Source organism: Strix aluco, chromosome 4 (assembly GCF_031877795.1).
Source record: "Strix aluco isolate bStrAlu1 chromosome 4, bStrAlu1.hap1, whole genome shotgun sequence".
In the NCBI taxonomy this organism is placed as follows: Eukaryota; Metazoa; Chordata; class Aves; order Strigiformes; family Strigidae; genus Strix; species Strix aluco.
The window spans coordinates 77,891,123-77,909,932 of record NC_133934.1 but is presented as its reverse complement, the minus strand read 5'-3'; the positions used below and the strand labels follow the sequence as shown (position 1 = coordinate 77,909,932).

Below are 18,810 nucleotides of genomic sequence, written 5' to 3'. Positions count from 1 at the left end.
AGAACTAGTTTTTCTCTGCATTTTCCATGACCAGGAAGAACAGGAGGGGGTGTCAGATCTGTAACAAAACGTTTTGGTCATCTCTCTTGGAAATGTTAAGGTGTGTTTTTGTCCTTTTTTTTTTTTTTTTCCTATGATGTCATTCCATATTTTGCTTTGTTGTAGGTACCTCTCCAGAGAAGAATCAAGTTTGTAGTGGGTGGTTTGTGGGGTTTTTTGTTATTATTTTCAATCTTTCTGCATGTTGTTCGGTAATTTAAAAAGTCATACTTTGAACCAGCTTCCGTGCTGGCTAATTGTATTGCTGGGGATAACCTGGCCTCTTACAAACCTGAATCATCTCTTACTTTAAGAATCTGAGTCTAATTGTCTCTTGGCCTTTTTGTCTCAGCCTTGGGAAATACGAATTTTGGAAGTGATTTCTGAAAGTCGCTAGGCAGTCTTTTACAGAAGTCAAATTAGTTGTGACTTGCTAGGGAGAGGATGGGGAGTAGCTTCAGCATTCTACTAAAATCTGAGGGAGAAGGGAAAAGGCTTCCACAAGGACATACTGTTTAGAGAAGGGGAAGAGGCCAAACGCTGACCTGGTTCGTTCAAAATGGGGTGCGTCTGCAGGAATCTAACGTACGCTTAGGTGTGTGGGGTGTGTTCGTGGATTTGTTTTATCTTAGAACTTCTAAACTAGACTGCACTGAAACTCTTTTAACTTCCCACTTGCTGGCCAGTGGGCTTGCCTTTTTCCCTGCTCTGTCAGGTTTTTGAAAAGGTTACTGAATAGCAAGTCTCCTAGTATGAAGTTCAAATCCTGTTATGTAAAGACTCTGGGTCTTTCATTTATTCCTTGCCTGGACTGTTCTGTGCCATCAGTCTAAAGATACCATCCTTTTAATGAATGCATCTCACTCTTCTGTATATATTCCCCTGTAACATTCTTATTCACTATGAATTTCTGCTGGAACTGGAAAATGAGGATTATCATTTAAGTTTCTGCATTGCCCGATCTTCACTTCTGTAGGTAATTGGTAATTCATGTAGAGATAAATCGGCACAAAAGTCATCTAAACTTCTTGTAACCTAGGAGACAGAGAAGTAGCAGGGTTTTTTTACATAATGTGATCTAGTACATGGTATTAAGTGTTTTCAGTTACTACAGTTTGGCAGCTGTTTGGCCACCTGTGTGGGATTATAGTACATAAAATATGAATATACAGTGCACGTGGTCTAGTATATGATTGTTTATTTGAATTAATACACTGCATGAGAACCAAATTAGCTTTGTGACATGCTTAAGCTATGCAGAGGTACTACATGAAGTGCTACATGTTCTTACAGAGAGAGAAGTCTGAGCTGCAGGAATAATGCTGATGTTTGAAATTGTTTGGAGGCTGTGCTTCCAAATTAAAATATCATTTCCGTTCTTTAGACTTCTCTTTTGGGTTATGATTGCTTGGCAGTATTTCTAATATGGATGTAGATGGAAAACTGTAGAAGAGGAAAAAGCCTTTCTACAGTAAGTGATTTTAAAATTTTTCCTCCTGATTGATTGTTTTATTCATAAACAGCTTTTTTTCTATTTCACGTATTTCTGAATTTAAAGATTTTTGAAGTAACGTGATAATTGATAGGCAGGTAAGGAGTAGCCTTTTTGTGCTAAAAGCCTGGAGGGTGACAGGTGTATATGGCTCCAAGGATGCTTGTTAAAGACTTTCCAGCTTGAATTTTGTTTGCTTTCTTTTTCATCAAGGAAAATACTGATAATCAAAAGCTTTACAAATGAAACAGTGGAATTAAAGTATTACTGTGGGGTTTTTTTGTGCTATTACAAATTAAATATTTTTAAGTATGAATCATGTTTTTTCATGTAAAACTGACTGCCTATGTAAGCAAAAAATGTCTTTTTTCCTAAGTTGCGTATATTTTTTTCCTTTATTTTGGAATATATCTTGCACTTATTCTGCTGCTACTGTGGCAGTGATTTAAGATGATCTCCTGTTCTTCAGTTTTATTTCATGAGGGTTAATTGCTTAGCTGCTATCAGAATTTATTCTCCTTTTTGTATGTAAGGATGAAAAATATGAATACCTTATTCTGTTGCGTTGTTATTTTGTTTGAGTTTTTTATTGTTTGGTGTGGGGGTTTTTTGTTTGTTTGATATGTTTTTGTAGTAACCTGCCATCCACCCTGTGGCTACTGACTTTTTTGTGCTAAGTTGGCACGGCAGCATAAATGATGCCTTTCTGAGCATATTTTTATGGCTTGGTGAAGGATTCTTGGTATCTTGATAAATGAAACTTTTAAAAAAGTTTTTGAATAGTATTTTTTGTTGACTTTCTTGCTTAGTTGATATCAAGTTGGGGAGATCAGTAATTGTGATTTCTACTAGTATACCTAAGCTATTGTGCCTGTAAAGATTTTGATGCCCATAGGAAGGCAGTTACTCTGCATAAATCTGAGCTAGTTTTTCCCTATATGTGCAAGATTAATTTAGTTTAAACTGGCTGCCTGCTATTGAAAAGCAGGCTTATTGAGTTTAGCCATTGGAGTATTAATTATTAATTTTTTTCTTCAGTATATGTTGGAAGATCCCATTTTCTTGCAGATCTCGGTGATTGTGTTAGCTTTCTAAATGGCCGGATTTTATTAAAAAAGTTGGGCTAAATTCTGGCTTCTGTTATAAAGCATTGATCTCAGTGGAGTTACTCGCAAGGGTAATTGATATCAGATTGGGTTCTTGCGTCTCACGTGGAGTATGTGCTTTCTGTTGTACAACTAAGAAGCCAAACTTCTTAGTTTGCATCTTGAAGTAGTAAACTGCTCCTCACAGCCCAGGGTTTATGAACACAGATTATTTGTCCCTTCCAAAGACAGGATATGAGTAATAATATTTATTCAGAATAAATAAATAGCAGTTGTTTAGAAACAAAGCACTGCTGTTAATCTACTTTTAAAGAAATTCGCAAAGATGGAGGTTATATATCTTTGTAAGTTCAATGAGTCCATGGTATATCCAAATTAAAGCATTATCATGTGGAATATGAATTTCTTCTTTAGGAAAAAAAGAGGAACTGCTACAAAACTTTATTTCAAAGAAAACTGTAGATTAGAAGTTAAGTATGTATTTATGAGGTGTGTATTATATATGCATTGTTTTAAAAAGGCTGTATGTTTGAAAGCTTTATGAAGCTAGTTATGCAACGACTGTGAATCTAGTAGAACAAAGAAGAAAATGAAATTTAAAAAAAAATCTCCTAATTTAATAGGAGAACAGTACCTTTAGAAAAGCTACACTAACTCAAACGTGTGTATGCCTCAAAAAATTAGTTGATACTTGACCTCAGGGAGAAATTAATGGTTTTGGCTGATGGAAGATATCTAAGGATATTACTTGTTTTTAAAATTTTGTGAAATTTAGCAAATTGCAAAGAACCAAACTGAAATTGTATTATGTTAGTATTAAAAGTTAGCGTGAAACTTGTGTTGTATGGCAGTATTCAGTGTTAACTTTAGCAAGGTCAGCACATTGTCACATCTGTTGTGTTCACTGATGCCCTCTTTTGAAGTAGGTATGTAGCATGCAATGGCTTTCATAAAATTTGGAAGACTTTTGAGTATGAACTATGCAAATAACTTAAAATTATTTTGTGTTTCAGCTGCCTCTGCCTAGCTGTTTAACAGAAGTGGATTGTGAATTTAAGCCTTTGATAACCTCAGGCTATCAGCATTACTGTCTTCGAGATAGATAACAACTCTCAAAGCATCTTCAAGGGATGCACCATGACATCAGCAGTGGTTGACACTGGAGGCCCTGGCCTGGAGTTTGACAGCAGTGGAATAAAAGATCAAGAGGTTAGAAAAATAAATAGCATTTATTTACTAACAAACTTTACACCTTTTATCTTAATTTGAAAGAAAAATTCAGTGTAAACTTGCTGTGAAAGCAAGTGAAGTAGTTTAGAGATTGTTGTGTGAGGAGCACGAGAGCAGCCCATTTTTCAAATATCTTTTATTAGAAGATTTTATTATCACAGAGAAGTGGAAGCAGTAAGTTTTGGAGCCTGCAGTACAACCGTAGACTGGTTTTACAAAATTGTATTCTATAATAAGCATCTCTTTAAAGATCTCAGATGTGTCTTAAAAGTGTAGAACAAGATGAGCAGAACAATGCAAGGACCCTTTTCAGAGCTGGCCAATGCAACGTTTTTGCTCGTATTTTGCATTCTTACCAGCAAATAATGAATATATTCTTCTATCCCATAGCTTGTAGTAAGTTAAATCTGGCAGGGTTCCACTTCTGTAACACTTTAACAGATTAAATATGCTGTTACAGACATTTTGATCCTTAAATAAGTAGAGATAGGCATATGGGCTTTGAAGTAGTCAGTTCTTTTGTGATAGCTTACGTACTTAATCCAAAACATGAGTGTTCATAAGATACAGGTCAGATGTAGGTATGTTGCAGTACACACGCAAAGCCTTTTCGTGGAGTAGAGGGAGAAGAAACACTTTCCACAGCTGAATGTCTTAATTAGAAAGTGTGCTCTTTCCAATATCTTAAAGCTGTCTGATACTTTAAATTTTAAGTGCTTAAAGCCAGGAAAATATCTTTGAGATTCAGGAAGGACCCTTTGGTGGATGATAAGCTATCTTTTTTTTTTAACTATTATTCTGTTGCTTTAGAAGAAAATTTCCTTTAAAAATCTTTAAAATTATGATCTCTATTCCATAAAATATGTAAGAGCATAAGAGGAAAATATTGATGTAGAATTCAGCGGTGCAGTATTTGGAGTGTTGTGTGTGTTTGTTTGTTTTTTTCTATAGGAAAATGAGCCAGTCTCTGAATTCCCAGCAGTGATTGTGGAGCCAGTTCCTAGTGCCAGACTAGAACAGGGTTATGCTGCTCAGGTCCTGGTTTATGATGACGAGACATACCTGATGCAAGATGTAGCAGAGGAACAAGAAATTGAGACTGAAACTGTGGAAACAGGTAGACTTAATTTATCTTTTTATGAGATTTTTGTACTTTTAGAAGTTCCTGAGGAATGTGACTTTGTGTTTACCCACAGGATGGAGATCCTGACCTGAGTTTACATCTCTTCCTTCTAAATGTAGTTTTACTTAGCTTTGCTGGTGACAGGAGTGGGACTTGGGCGGTAAAAATGTCACCTTAGGTTCAGGGTGCTGCATTGTAACACTGTGTGTCCTCATGAGCAGGCAGGTCTTCACTGATGTCTTTGTTACCTATTTGTGTAGGGAGTTAACTAGAAACTAAACTTGGAGTTTTTAAAAATCAGCTGAGCCAGGAAGCTGGTTAGAATTTAGTTTTACAATGTCTGAGCCAAATAACTGCAGGGCAGATGGCAATATGGACTGCGTGGCTCTACCCTATCTATCTTCCAGCTCTTCCCCCTTCCCACGAGCTCTATCGTCTGTCCCTTGCTATTCTGCCTTTTTGGTTCAAGAGCGGTTTTATTGCTGGTTTCATGGCAGCAGTGCGTGGCTGGGGGCAATGGCATTAGACTGTCCTTTTATGGGCAAAAAGCCTAATAGATTGAAATTAACTCAGCTGTATGATAAAACAACAAGTTCCGAAGGAAGGAAGGAAGGAAGGAGCGGAGCTTTGGCGTTAAAGCAGCTGACCTGTTTAGCCATAAGCATGTATCTTTCTGTACGCCTCTCTCTGAAGAGCCCAAGCAGCAGCTTTGAACTTTTTGAGAGGGACCAAAGTCTGTTTAAACTGTCTGAAGGAGTAAAAGTTGTGCTCCTATGGGAGCCTAATTACATCTGACTGCCGGGCTGCTGCTGTGCTGCAATTTCTGTTGTCCCTCTTGCTTGTTTTCTTGTGCTACTTCTCATACTTGTTGAACCTTTTTTAGCCATTTCAACATGCTGATTTTGCAAGAAAATAATAGCAGGGAAACCCTCGACTGTTGTGTGGTTTTGTTCAATTAACTTTCTGCTGGATTGGCATGCTGACATGGCTCAGCCAAGAGCCTGATGAGTGCTGGGGTAGGGACTGCATAGAACTTCAACCAAAAGGAGGACAGGCCCTCTTGGGCACTCTGTACTGGACTGGTGAGACTAGAGCGTGGAGAGCATATGGTTCTATCCTTGGGCTGCCTAATTTAGAGTTGGAGTTTGAATTCATGATGTCAGGCAAGCAAAACAAAGCCGACTCTTCTCTCAGCTGCTTAACATTGCAGCCCAGTAAATACATGTGCATTCCCATCAGATTAGCTAGGTTTCAGTTCAAATTTCTTTGCAAACAGTGGACGCAATTGCTCACACATCTTTCTGAATCTGGATATTAGCGCTGCATCAAAAATCACATGCATCAGCTTCATAAGATGTGCATGAACTAATGGTTCGGGTTTTGGGAGAATACTTACAATTCCAGTTTACTCAAATGTGTTTTGAATTAAATATGCTAATTACAAGTTAAACAAATTCATGTAAAGAAAAGATAGGAAAAAAAATATTTTTTGACTATGGTAACAAAACTTTTAAGATTAAGATAAGTGAGAAATTAGGGTGTTCTTCCCAAGAAGTTGAGTTTTATAAATTAAACTTGTATTTGAAAACCTCTAAGGGTTTCTACTTTGAAGGCTTCTGCATTCAGAAGTGTTGGTTTTTAAACATTAAATATGCTGCTTCTTGTAAGATATTGGTAGATTAATGGCTAACAGAACAGTTATTTTAGGATAAAGAGCTACTGTGAATGAACTCTGTATGTTTTTAAGTATTTTCCATCCAAAATAAATTGGTGGAAATGACAATTAAAAACTTGAAGCTCTTCTGTAGGAATTTTTTTTCTTTTGGTTAAGCTACTTTTCAAAGAAAGAGACATGTGGCAGCTTCCAAGTCTTGATATTTGAAAGTACAGTCTTAAAATTTATAGGGCACTTGATATGATAATTTGGTGAGTTTGTAGTTGGAGATGTTAAGGGATGTGTCTTGACTGCAGATAGTTTGGTGGTGGTTTTTTTTAATTTCATAATAACTTTAACATTAATATGTCCTTTAAAATTTAGAATAATAACATACTAACATTAAAAGCAGTTCAGATATTTAAAACTTTGTTTTAATAGTTTTGATATAAAAATGAAAGGTAATGTGTGCTAAAAGCAATTTATAGTAGTGTAGAGGAGAAATTAAAATCTAATGAAGATTTTGAAAAACTATTAATGAATGTTATAGTTTATGATTCCAAGACGTCTTTGGGGAGACCGTTCCCATACTCAAACTTTTCATTATTAATTGTATAGTATATACACCGTTAATCCAGTGCAGTTTTCATGGTGTGATTCTGTGTGACAGCAAGTAATAGTTCTTGCACAGAACTTGTATCTGGTGTTGATAAAAAGTGCTTGGTTTAGACTGTTCTGAGGGAGGCAGTCCTCTGGGGAATGTGTTTTGACTGACACGTTTTGGTACAGCCAAGAGCCTTTCGGAATTCATTGCTCATACAGAGAAGTAAGATGGGTAGAGAGAAGGTATAAAGACCCTAACAAACCTTTGTTTTGGTGATGCGCCATTATTAGCATGAGTTGCAGAAGTGTGAATCTAAGTGCGTTTTTTAATTTTTATTTTTGTAGGGGAAGGGAAGAGATACTGGTCTGTGGGTAGGAAGCAACTTGAGGTCGGAGAGGTTGTAAAAGATGCCATAATAAATGTTAATGAGAAAGCAGGCTAGGGCAGAAACAAGTAAACAAGGTATAATAGTGTTTGTTTTAATTTTAGTGTTTATTTAGCATTTTAAGATGCTAATTTTATGAAGTATATACCTTTGTTATGCTAATGATCCTAATTTAGATAGGGACAACAGTTTGATTTCTGTGCATCTTAGAAGAAATATCCATTGTTGCTAAATGTCTCAATTGGTTCTACTTCATAAATGTCAGAACTAATTGCTACAAAAAAATTCACATTGATAAATGTTGTTGCACCAAGAATGAGTAGATTTAATACTTTTTGTGTTTCTAGACTCTACAGGCAGCACAGGAAATACTAAAAAAAAAAAAATCTTAAAAGAAGCCTTGGCAGTATTTGCAATGATACATATCCACATAACATAGCACACACCCAGTTGTCAGTATCTCTAGTGTTGGCCATGGGCCTAATACTGTTTTGTTGTTTTTTTTTTTTTCCCCTGTGACAGTCCATTGGCAATTCCAGTGACTCCTGATATACATACTTTACAGTGTTACAACATAATGTATTCTGAGAGCCTTGAGCTACTTTGCAGTTAATCTAAAGCTGCGTTATTTGGTAAAATGTAACATTATTCTAGCCTTCAGAGATAGGGGTCAGTACCCTTTGTGATAAATGTAGTGGGGTAGCTGATGCGGTCAAATTTACTTAGGATGCTGAAAAGATGATCTGTGCTGTGCATGGAATGGTTCTGGTTGTGGTTTGCTGTTCTGTGATTGGATTTGAGACTCTGTGGACTATAAGGACTGTCAGTGCTGATCCAAGGGCAGAATCAGGACCCATAATGTTGTTTTGTATTAAAAAACTTCTTGCATTTATAAAACCACAATTCAAATAAAATATGCTATATAACGATTATAAATAATCATATCTATAAATACTGATGAATTTTTAGTTAATTCTGGTGGAGTATGGAGTTTTGCCTGCCAGACTCCTTCCACCCTGTTTCCCACTAGTCTAGCTTGATTCATTAATCAAGGATCATAAAGTATAATTAATCCTTTAACTATAAAATTAATCCATTAACTATAAAAGTAAAACCAAAGAGTCTTTTAACAAACAAGAAAGACTTAATAGTTCAAGTTATGTTTTTTTGTCTTATTCCAGAAAAAACTGCCTGTCTCCTTAGAATAGAAAAAAATCTTGGCAAAGGAGTTTTCTAGGAAAAAGAAAATGTAGAATTTTTGGTCTTTTAAGGTGACCTTATGACATTCTCAGTGGAAGTAGTGAGTGCCTTTTGTAGTGTTTGAAAGAGAAAGTATAAGCTTTAGATTGGCATAGTGTTTAAATTTCTTCTCCTATGTGTATGATATCATTCTTAGGAGTGGTACCTTTAGACTACGGGGGACTAAGTTAGTCTTTATTTTTTTTACTGTAACAGTGAAAGTGTTTGTATCATAAACAAGACAGCCTTATTAACAATTTTTTAATAGCATCCAAATTTTGCTGGCTTTCCTGAGTGGTCATCTGTCCTTAAAGTAATTAGCACTCAATTTTAGGATTTATTCAGCAAAACCTTTGTAGTTTACATAACAGCAGAAGCTGCTGTCTTGAAAGAAGCAGTCACTCTGAAATTAGCAGTTGCTATAGTTCTCTTTGCCTGTCATGACACAGAACCCATGATGTGGATGTGTGTTAATGGGGTAATCTAATATTTGGATTTACCATATGTGTGGTGCTGAAGGTACCACAGTCGTGATCTTCAGATCTTATACATGGATGATGCCCAAGTCTTTTAGACAAATAAAATAGATTACTATTTAAGTAGGAAAATGCTGTTTTAAAAAAGCCAAGTTATCTGGAACATAGTCATTAAAATTCGTTGGTACTTTCTCAACTCCCTTCGTACTGATCTTATGCCTGCGCTGGTACTACTTTTCTTCTTTGTTATCTCACGATGAATTTGCAAAACCAGTGTTATTTGTTGTTTACAAGTCTTGTTGAACAGTAGGCAGCTATTAAGCAGATGTTGCTCTAAGTGCAGTAAAGCTTGATCCCTGTGAGAGGTATACCAAAATCATACTGCCAATATAGACTCTGATTTAATTGGTTCAGTGAACCTTACTTCTTGTATCAATAGTATTTTTCCCTTTGTTTTTTTATTGATCATCAAAGCGGCAAGTACAAGGTTTGGGATTTTTTTTTTTTCTCACAACTTTAAAGAGGAAACAAAGCTACTGCTTTGAGGTATCACTTGACTTGTGAACTGTCACCACATTTTTTTTAATTGGATGTTCCATCAGAAATTCTCCCTGTGGTGCAAGCTGAAAGTCTGCTTTAATTCTAAAACTGTTATTGCCACGGGGGGGTAGAAGATCTGTATGAAAACATAGGGGTCTGAAAATCAGCCCCTCCAGGATTATGATCTGATGGAAAAATATTGAGCTACAAAGACAACAACGATGGTATGTTTGTCTGTAACCTTAATTTTCTTTTTTCCCCCAGGAAGTTCAGTTGAAGCTATCATGTAAATTGATAGCCATCCTTAAGGAGGGAGGCAGTTGAATAAATAGTGAGTTTAGGCTTAACTCCTCCCCTAGTTTAAACAAGTGCATGAATAATACACATACTTTAAGGCAACTTTTCTTTTATGGTGGAAATTTTGGCTCACTACTTATGAAGCTAGTTCCCCCTGTGATAACAGCATATATCTATGTGAAGTCCTTAGTTATTACCTGTTCTTTCTGCCCCTATATGTCTTCTCTCATTATGATTAAAACTGCTTCCTTCTGATTTCTTTTATGTGAATTTGAGCCTGTGAACTCTTTTGTTTATCTTAGGTGAGTTCTCATCAGTTGTTAAATATCATATACTAAGAACTCAGTATTAGATCTGGTTAGAATCTTACCTTTGATTATGGCATGTGTATATAAGGGATAAGCAAAACAATGTTATCATTCATTCTGTCCAGACATTATTTGATTAAACTTACAAGAAATGAGTTAACACAAACATCTGGTGTACGTTTTGGTAGTGCTGACATCCTGCTGGTTGAACTTCATTTCCTTACACTGATAGCTTGATGAGAATTTTAAAAGTGGAGAGCATTTTGCTTTAGAAGACTGTGCTGACTACAGACAAGAGTTTGGACATTCTAACAACCTGATTAAACTCTCACATAAGTTAGTACTGCCTTCGTCATAGAGCTAAGATGAGGCCCGTTAGCTAGATAAAAGCAAGATAAAACTTTGCATGCAGTACTTGCTCTATAAGAATTAGGTGTCTGCAATACATTAAGAGTTAAGAATTTATCCTTTGAATGTGAGCTAATTTTGTTTTTGACAGCATGCTGCTGCTACATTGGTGTGAGTTCACTGCCAAGAAATCGGTTGCATTTTTCTAGTTAAATATTGATGACAGTGAAACAAAATGATCCCCCTCCCATTGCATGTGCTATTGTATAGCGCTTAGAGCAGTTACACCAAGGGCGTATACATCTGTTCTCAGTAACATTCTTATTTCAGAAACAAAATTCAACTGCAACTTAAATTTTATGTCATCTTGGCTGGTGTTTCCTTTACTGAGAAGTTAATGCCAAGAGCTGCACAGCTGCTCTATAGATGATTGTATTCTTACGTAACAGTAACAGCCTGGTTGTGGTGTCCAGTTCTTTCTGGATTCCAGGTTTCTGCCTTGCTGCATTCAGTGCTCCATTCATACTGAAGGAACACTGCAAGACTAAGTATTTTGTAGTAAAACCTAATTTAACTATACATTTTTGGCATAATTTTTATTTTCTGAGGCTGATGTGAGGCTAATTGAATGGTTTGCTAGTGTGGGGCATTATGGGTTGGACTTCAGATGTACAGATGCACTCTTCTCTAAACTCACAACTCCAGTTGCATCTGGGAGCGAGAATCTGTAGGATGTTAACTATGAAGACTCAGCCACGGCATTTTACTAATGTAAGTGGGAAAATTTTGTGGTTTGTGCCTTGAAATTAGAATGCAGTATGGCATGCCAAAACCATTGTGGTATGACTGCACGAGACTCTTTATTGATCAAAAATATAGTGACGAACTTGAAAGTAATAATTTTTAAATGTGATCTGCATATTAAAAGGGAGATTCTAGTTGACAGCAAGTTCTAGGATCACAGTAAATCCATATATGCTTGAGCAGCACATTTAGTCCTTATAAAGATTCAGTGGGCATATAGAATAGACATTTGTTGTTATCGGAGAAGTCTTAAGGAATTGTAAATGCTAGGTCTTGAACAGAGAAAGTGCTCAATGGTGGCATAGGTCATATCCCAGCCTATCACCAATCTCAAATACTGTCAGTTTCGTAAAAACTTGTAAGGTGCTATGCAAATATTTGATTTATAGTTGTTTGCTAGACTGCCTTGAAATTACAGAATTTCATTATAAGGCAGGGAGGGAAATGCATATATCACTTTTTTTTTTTTTGAGACAGCCAAGTTTTTCTTATTCTGCATTCGCAAGTAATAATGCTGGAATGTAGACACTTGCTATTTTGAGTAATCTTTTCCTGTTTGTCAAAGGTAGTATCAAATCCTGAGAATACATTTGCTTTTCTATGTGGAATCGCTAATTGCCATATGAATAGTGACACCAGGATCCTGAGTCCACTTAGAGGTGCAGGCTGTGACAGACTTGTGGCTTTGGTATTATTAAACTTCATGTGGTGTAGTCAAGAAGATAAGCTTGGCATGGTCACTGACCCCTTTCCTCAGTATTTCCCTGGTTCCCTCCAGGACACTTTGTGGTTATTTTGCTATTACTTTTGCAGTTTTCTACTGTGGAATCCACGGTGGATGGTAATGATTTTGCTGATGTGCTGATAAAGGAGACTGTTGCATCTTCTTGCATGTTTCTGGAATCTGTTAAAAATGTTTTTTTGTATCGTTACCCTTGCAATGCAATAATAATTATCAACAGTTTGATAGCCTGCTGTTGAGGACAGTAACTACTTCTGTAATTTAGATGTGAATTTCTTCAGGATCCTGGGCAAAACTGACCTTTCTGTAACTATTTAAAATCTGCAGGCGGTTTTGGCACTCGGGACAGGACATGCCTGGACTTCTGAAGTTACTTGAAGCTTTTTAGCTTGGTTGGCATTTCAGTATTGTTACTCTTATCATTTGCAATTTCTCATGTAGACTGCAAATACTACCCTCAGGCAGATGGCCATCTAGCCTTGACTACTTACTTAAAGTCAAACAAATCACCTCTGTAAGAAGTTACTGCTTTACGATAATTGCATTTTCCCAGGATAACTTTGTCATACTAGAATACAACTGGAATCCTCTGTGGCTAAAAGTAATTAAATGCGTGTTTTTTTTCCTTTCTGGTTCATCAGTTGCTGTCAGTGAAGGAAAAAGGTGCCATTGGAAGGTTATACTTTGAGTGCTTCAAGTTACAAAGCTTGTGAAATAGTTTTCCAAGAGAAATTAGTCTATTACCGGTGAATTGTGGGAAAGGCAACTTTGCATAGGAGACTATGGGAGAGGAGACTGATTCCTCTGTAGCCACTGAATGCTGTATTAGTTTTGAGGACTTTTCAAGGAAATGCTTAAGATAATGGATGATCCCACTCCCATCCACTTCTGCAAATCTGCTGGAACCTTCCAGTTCTTCATATTTTGAATTTCTGCATCCACTGTCTTGCATGCAACTGATCACATCCAGCTGCTTCTCTTGAGTTGTCTTTCACTTCTTCAAAATAATCAGGATGAAGTTTAACTGGTGCATATTGCAAAGAAGAAATGAAGCTTATTTCCTTTAATGTGAAGAAAATTCCATATCCCTTAACAAGAAAGCATGATTTGATACTTTACTTATGTGTTTATACAAGCAGGGGGATACAATTCACTTGGGTGTTCCTGTTGTCAAAGTTCCTTATCTGCCAAAGACTCAGGGATGCCCAGGGATGGAGATGCTGTCAGCTAAAAATGCAATTACTTGTTATTGTCTTGAAATTACTTACCTCCTGGATATTAGAACACGTTATCTTTTTGTGTTGTTGGTAGTGTTTGTTTTTTTCTGGCAGTTGGTAGATGTAGCATGTAGTGAGCATGTAGGTCTACCTGGCTGTCTTGAATTTAAAAAATTACAGTAAAGCTTAGTCTCTCTACTCTTAACAGTAAAAAAACCACAAACAAACAAAATTTCTGTCTGACAAGGAATGATGCTGTTCAGGGATCTGTTTCTATATATTTGCCAGAGAAGTGTAAGTTAATCAGCAATTTTATGTGGTCCTGTTACATTACAGTAAATATTTCTTGCCTCATTGGGCCACCCACTACTCTCTTGAGTAGATTTTGTAGCCCTCTGTTAGCCTTCTGCCTAGAAAGGAGACTTTAAAAGAGATTTAGAAGTTAAGTGCGTGTTTACTATTTCCCTATTGACTAACTTTTTTCCCTGAAATAGTGAGATTTTATTAGTGTGACAAATCAATTAGTGTTCAGCATAAAATACTGGAAATCATATAGTTTAAACAGATGGAACTGCAGAACTTTGGGGGAAAATCGCATTCCTCTTTAAAGACAATGTTATGCTTTAATACTATACTTGTATAAATAAGTTGGGCACAGGTCGAAATGATCACTTCATGGCTTTATTGTAGTTGCTTACATTATAATCTTGAAAGTGCATGGACTTGGACTTTTTTCAACTGACTGGAATCCCTTGGGCATCCAGTGATACTCTCTATGTATGATCAGAGAGAGCAAAGAATCAGAATAATGTGTGCAGCTGTTGGAGTCCATTTCATGTGAATTGGCAAACACTGCCAAGTCTGTGCTCACAGTAGTAAATAAATGCTGCTTAGAAAACTGGTATTAAACCCAGAGCTTGATGTTTTATACTCTTTTTTTAATTCATTTTGGACACATGGTGTTTGTCAAAAATTACACACGCAGACTACTTGAATGCACTTATTCAAGGAGTCCACATATTTTAGGCAAAACTTCATTCTACCCGTAGGGGGTAGAGGGAACAACTTGGATGTGAGTCAAGCACTTCAGTTGGTGACTGGAAGTTGCAATCAGTAAACAATCCTCACTGAATTACATAGCAAACAGTAAGCAACAAACTATGAATGCATCTTCTCCAAAGTATGTAAGTGTGAACTCCTGCTGACACAGGTCTGGATCTTCAAAGGTATTTAGTGTCTCGGTGCACCTTTTGATCTGGATCTAAACTGACAAACTGTTTTTAACTGTATTTTATTGCTGCGGACCGAACTGCTGAAGAGAAGTGTGGTAAATGATAATTTTAAACAGCAGTACGCAGGACACAGTGATGTGAGCACACGGTTATTTTCGTACTCGTTATGTAAGCTGAATCTTCGGTGTTGCTAAACTACACTGCATGAGGTTTCCACTTCAATTTGAGGATGTTTTAATGAAGGGCTATCAAGTTTTATTGCACATTTAAGTGTGTACCTACTTAAAATGCCTTTACTTGTCCTTGGGCTTGTCTCCACTAGAAAAATTTCTGCTGGAGAATACAGCAGAGTCCCCTAGTGGGAATATGCTGACAGAAGGAATTCTTGTTAACGCCGCTATTCCACCTCTCTGAATAACACAAGCTGACAGGAGCACTCTGCTGTTGGCAAAGCTGTATCTGCATGAGAGCTTTTAGCCGTCACAGCCGGCTAGAGAGTGCCTTTTTTGTCCATGCTTCTGGCTGGAAAGAGCTCAGCTGGCAGAACTTTAGCACAGAGCTACCCTTAGATATCATGGCTTGAAGTGTGAGAATGAACGATTTCGCTTGCAGGTCTTGTTCATTAGCTGATGAGATGATGAACAAATTGAATTCCTTACAGCCAGGAATAGATGAGCGAAGTCTACAAAATGCCTGAATTTTGAGTATATAAATGTGGTCAGAAAATTGTATTCCCAAAAAGCCTTGAGAGTTGTAATAGGAGTGTGATCTGTCAAAAATTTGAGGTACTGAATTTACCAGTTGGAGGTGATTTATGCTGGGTACTGTGCTGTGATTTCTGTGCTGGGGAAATACGCTCTTAAACTCTTGCTTGTGATCTAGATCCTAGGACTACTAAAATTTGAGAGGGGGAGAGAGATTCCTGGTTGTGAGATTGATGGGGCTGGTGCCCTCGCCTTTGCCTGAGGGAGCTGTGAGGCTGTCCTGTACAGGGAAGTCTCTTTTGGCCAACAACTGGGTGCTTGATCCTTCCAGTACTGGCTTAACGACACAGGTCTTGGCAGGTGTCCGTGGCGTGGCAGAAGGAGTTCCTACACCCTTAGGATCTCCATGCGTGGGACATGCTTTGCTTTTCTCGGCATAGCTCCTCTTTGTGTGCAGCTCTGAAGTTTCACCCCGAGAAGCAGCAGTGCGGAGACCCAGCCGGAAAGCTTGGCAAACGCCTTCTCCTGGCTGTTGCTTCTGTCTGGCTGGAGTGCGCTGGGGGTCTGGCGGGGAGGGCTGGGGTGTTACGAAAGCAGGTTGTTCTTCTGATGAGAGAGGACACAACCCGAAAAAGTGGTCGTGGTGGTTTTTTTTAATTAAGAAAGCAATGCAACTTTTTTTTTTTTCTCCCACAAATCTGCTCAGAGGTTAGAGTGGATGAAGGATGGGCCCTCGGGCTATCTGGAAAGGGCTCCTAAAGTCAGCCCTACTACTGTCAAGGAGACGAGGTGGATTATTGCATTTAAGAAAGCGAAGTTTTCTGGCAAAATATTACTGGAGTAGGTCGCCCGGGAATTTGCCAGGGAGAAAACTTGTAAACGCGTTAATGCTCGTCTCGCTGCGGACCCTCAGGCTGTTCCCGAGAGAAACGCTGCCCTCAGAGGGGCCGTATCGGTGCTCGGGGAGCGCCATCGGGGCACGGAGGTGCAGGCGGCCGGTGGCAGCTGGGCGATGGCGGGGAAGGCGGCGGTCCCCTCTCGGGGACGGCGGCGGTCCCCGCTCGGGGACGGGCAGCGCTGGGCTCTGCGCGCCTCCCCGCCTGCCGCCGCTGCCTGCGGCTCCGGTCGCCTCTCGGGCCGCGCCGTGCGAGGAGCCGGGGAGGCGCTGCCTGCGCCCCCACCTACCTGCGCCCCGGCGGCTTCCCCCGCCCGCGGGCGGCCCCGCGCTGCGGCGGCGGCGAGTGCCGGCGCGGCACTTCCTGTCTGAGGCCGGCGGCGGAAGGATCGCGTGCGCCGCGCCGCCCCGCAGGAAGCGCTCCCGCTGCCGCGCCGTGGCGGTGCCCGCGCCGCCCCGCCGGAGCGCGCCCCGCCGCCCTCGCCGCCGGGCCCCCGCGCGTGCCCGGGCGCGCGCCCGCCCGCCGGTCAATGCGAAGCTGCTCCGGCAAGCGTAAACATGGCGACGTCCCTGCATGAGGGGCCCACGAACCAGCTCGACCTCCTCATCCGGGCCGGTAAGCCACGCCGCACCGGCGGGAGCGTCGGGCCGGCGGGAGCGGGGAGCGCTGCGGGGGTGGTGGAGGCGGGGGGGTAGGGAGGGAAGTCGCGGCGCACGCCGCGCTCCGGCGGCGGGCGGGGAAGCAATGGAGGGCAATCAGGAAGTGATCACCTTGGTAGCGGCCGGCCCGGCGTGCGGGCGGCGGCGGCACCTGCCCCCGGCGCGGGCGGCCCCGTTACCGCCGCCAGCGCGGCGGAAGTAGCGGCGGGGCGGGCGGAGGAGTTTTGCGGGATTTGCGCGGCCGGGGCGAGAACCAGGAAGTGTGCGAGACTGTTGTCCTCCCGCCTCCACCGGTCCGGCCCGGCTCCCCCCTCCTCCCGCCGCCGCCACGCTGTCTGAGCGGGCAGGCCCAGCGCCGCCGCGCACCGCACGCAGGGCCGCGGCCCGGCCTCCCCGAGCGCTGCGCGCCCCGGAGCCTCCCCCCCCCTCTCCCCTCCCCGGTGCCCTTTTAAACTCTGCGCTGGCTGCGGCGGCGGGGCGGGAGGAGGCGCCCGCGGGCGGGGGCCGCGGCCCACGTGTGCGGCGGGGGGGGGATGGAGCGGGGCGGGGGGGGGCGCGGGCGGCGCCCCCTCCCCCAGGCGCGCTGCGTAGCGGAAGCGGCGCGTTCCCCCGGGGGGCCCCCGAGCGCGAGGGGCGTGGCGGCCGCCGCCGCGCGCGCGCCAATGGGGGCCGCCGCCGTTGGCGGCCGGAGGGCGGCGGGGCGGGGCGGGGCGCGGCGGCCGCCAATGGGCGCGCGGCGAGCGCCGGAGTGGCGGCTCCCCGCGGCGCTGACGGGGCGCGCACGGAATTGGAGGGAAGCGGAGTGTAAACACGGAAGTGGGGGCGCCGCCGCCGCTGCCGCCGGGCTGCACGTGGCCGCCACCGCCCGCCCGCCACCCCGGACGGCCGGGGCAAGCGGGAAAGGCGCCCCGGAGCGGGGCTTGTCAGGCGGCCCCACCGCCGGACCGGCGGGAGGAGGTGTGAGGCCGCGGCAGTGCCGTTCGCTGCCGCCGGCCGTGCGGGTGCCGCGCACCTCCTGGTCCTGCGCCTCCGCACCGTCGGGTCCTGAAGCCCCTGCCCTGCCACGGCCGCTGCCGGGACAAGGGCCGCTTACCCAGCACACTGCCCGGGACCTGTCCCGGTTTGGCCTCTTCCGGTTCCGATAAGTCTGGCACTTCTGACAGCAGGCCGCTCCGGTGATCCCGGGTTTTATTTTTAAGTGCGGTACAGCCCCGGAGAAAACACGAGTGAGGTCACACTGCTCAGAAACACAAATACAATGTCAAAGCTCCAGTTCTGCACGGAAGTTGTACCCGCTGTGCTTTTATTTTTTGCTTTACAACATGGAGCTCAACTTTTTAAAGTGGTCCTTGGAAACGGTATGCAGCCGTACAGCGTTACAGGTAACGAGTTGTGCGGTTAGCGCCTGGCTGCAAACCAAGAGTGTGCTGGTTCTGCGTCGACATGGCAGTAGGTTTGTACGAGCACAAACACATGCTAAAGGTAAATGTTCTGTCATTTACCCACGTATTAAGATACCCTTTTAAAAAAGGGGTGCAAGTTGCCTGATCTTCATAACGGTTTATTTTGTTTAATGTGGAAAAACACCCAGGGTTTTTTTTTGAGGGGGGACGAGCCCCAGAGACACACACAAAAACCCCCATAACAAAGCAGTGAAGAACTGTTCTGCTGCAGAACAGAAGCGGAGCATGTCATAAGCATTTAGGCACTCCCCT

The 18,810-nt window shown here is 41.8% G+C and overlaps 1 protein-coding gene across 7 annotated transcripts in view; it reads left to right on the top strand.

Moving 5' to 3' along the window:
* ELF2 (E74 like ETS transcription factor 2) overlaps nt 1-18,810 on the top strand; it is a 38,933-nt gene that overhangs the window by 4,141 nt on the left and 15,982 nt on the right. For 2 of the 7 annotated variants that reach the window (XM_074823674.1, XM_074823672.1), the window contains exons 2-3: nt 3,651-3,846; nt 4,819-4,984. The exons of 1 other annotated variant lie outside the window; for it this stretch is intronic. In XM_074823674.1, the coding sequence (XP_074679775.1) occupies nt 3,775-3,846; nt 4,819-4,984 (238 nt within the window). In that variant the 5' untranslated portion in view covers nt 3,651-3,774. Of the gene's footprint in view, nt 1-1,453; nt 1,511-3,650; nt 3,847-4,818; nt 4,985-14,189; nt 14,831-16,898; nt 17,052-18,810 lie in introns of those variants that run through there. 4 more of the 7 variants (XM_074823676.1, XM_074823675.1, XM_074823673.1 and 1 more) reach the window with 3 other exon arrangements.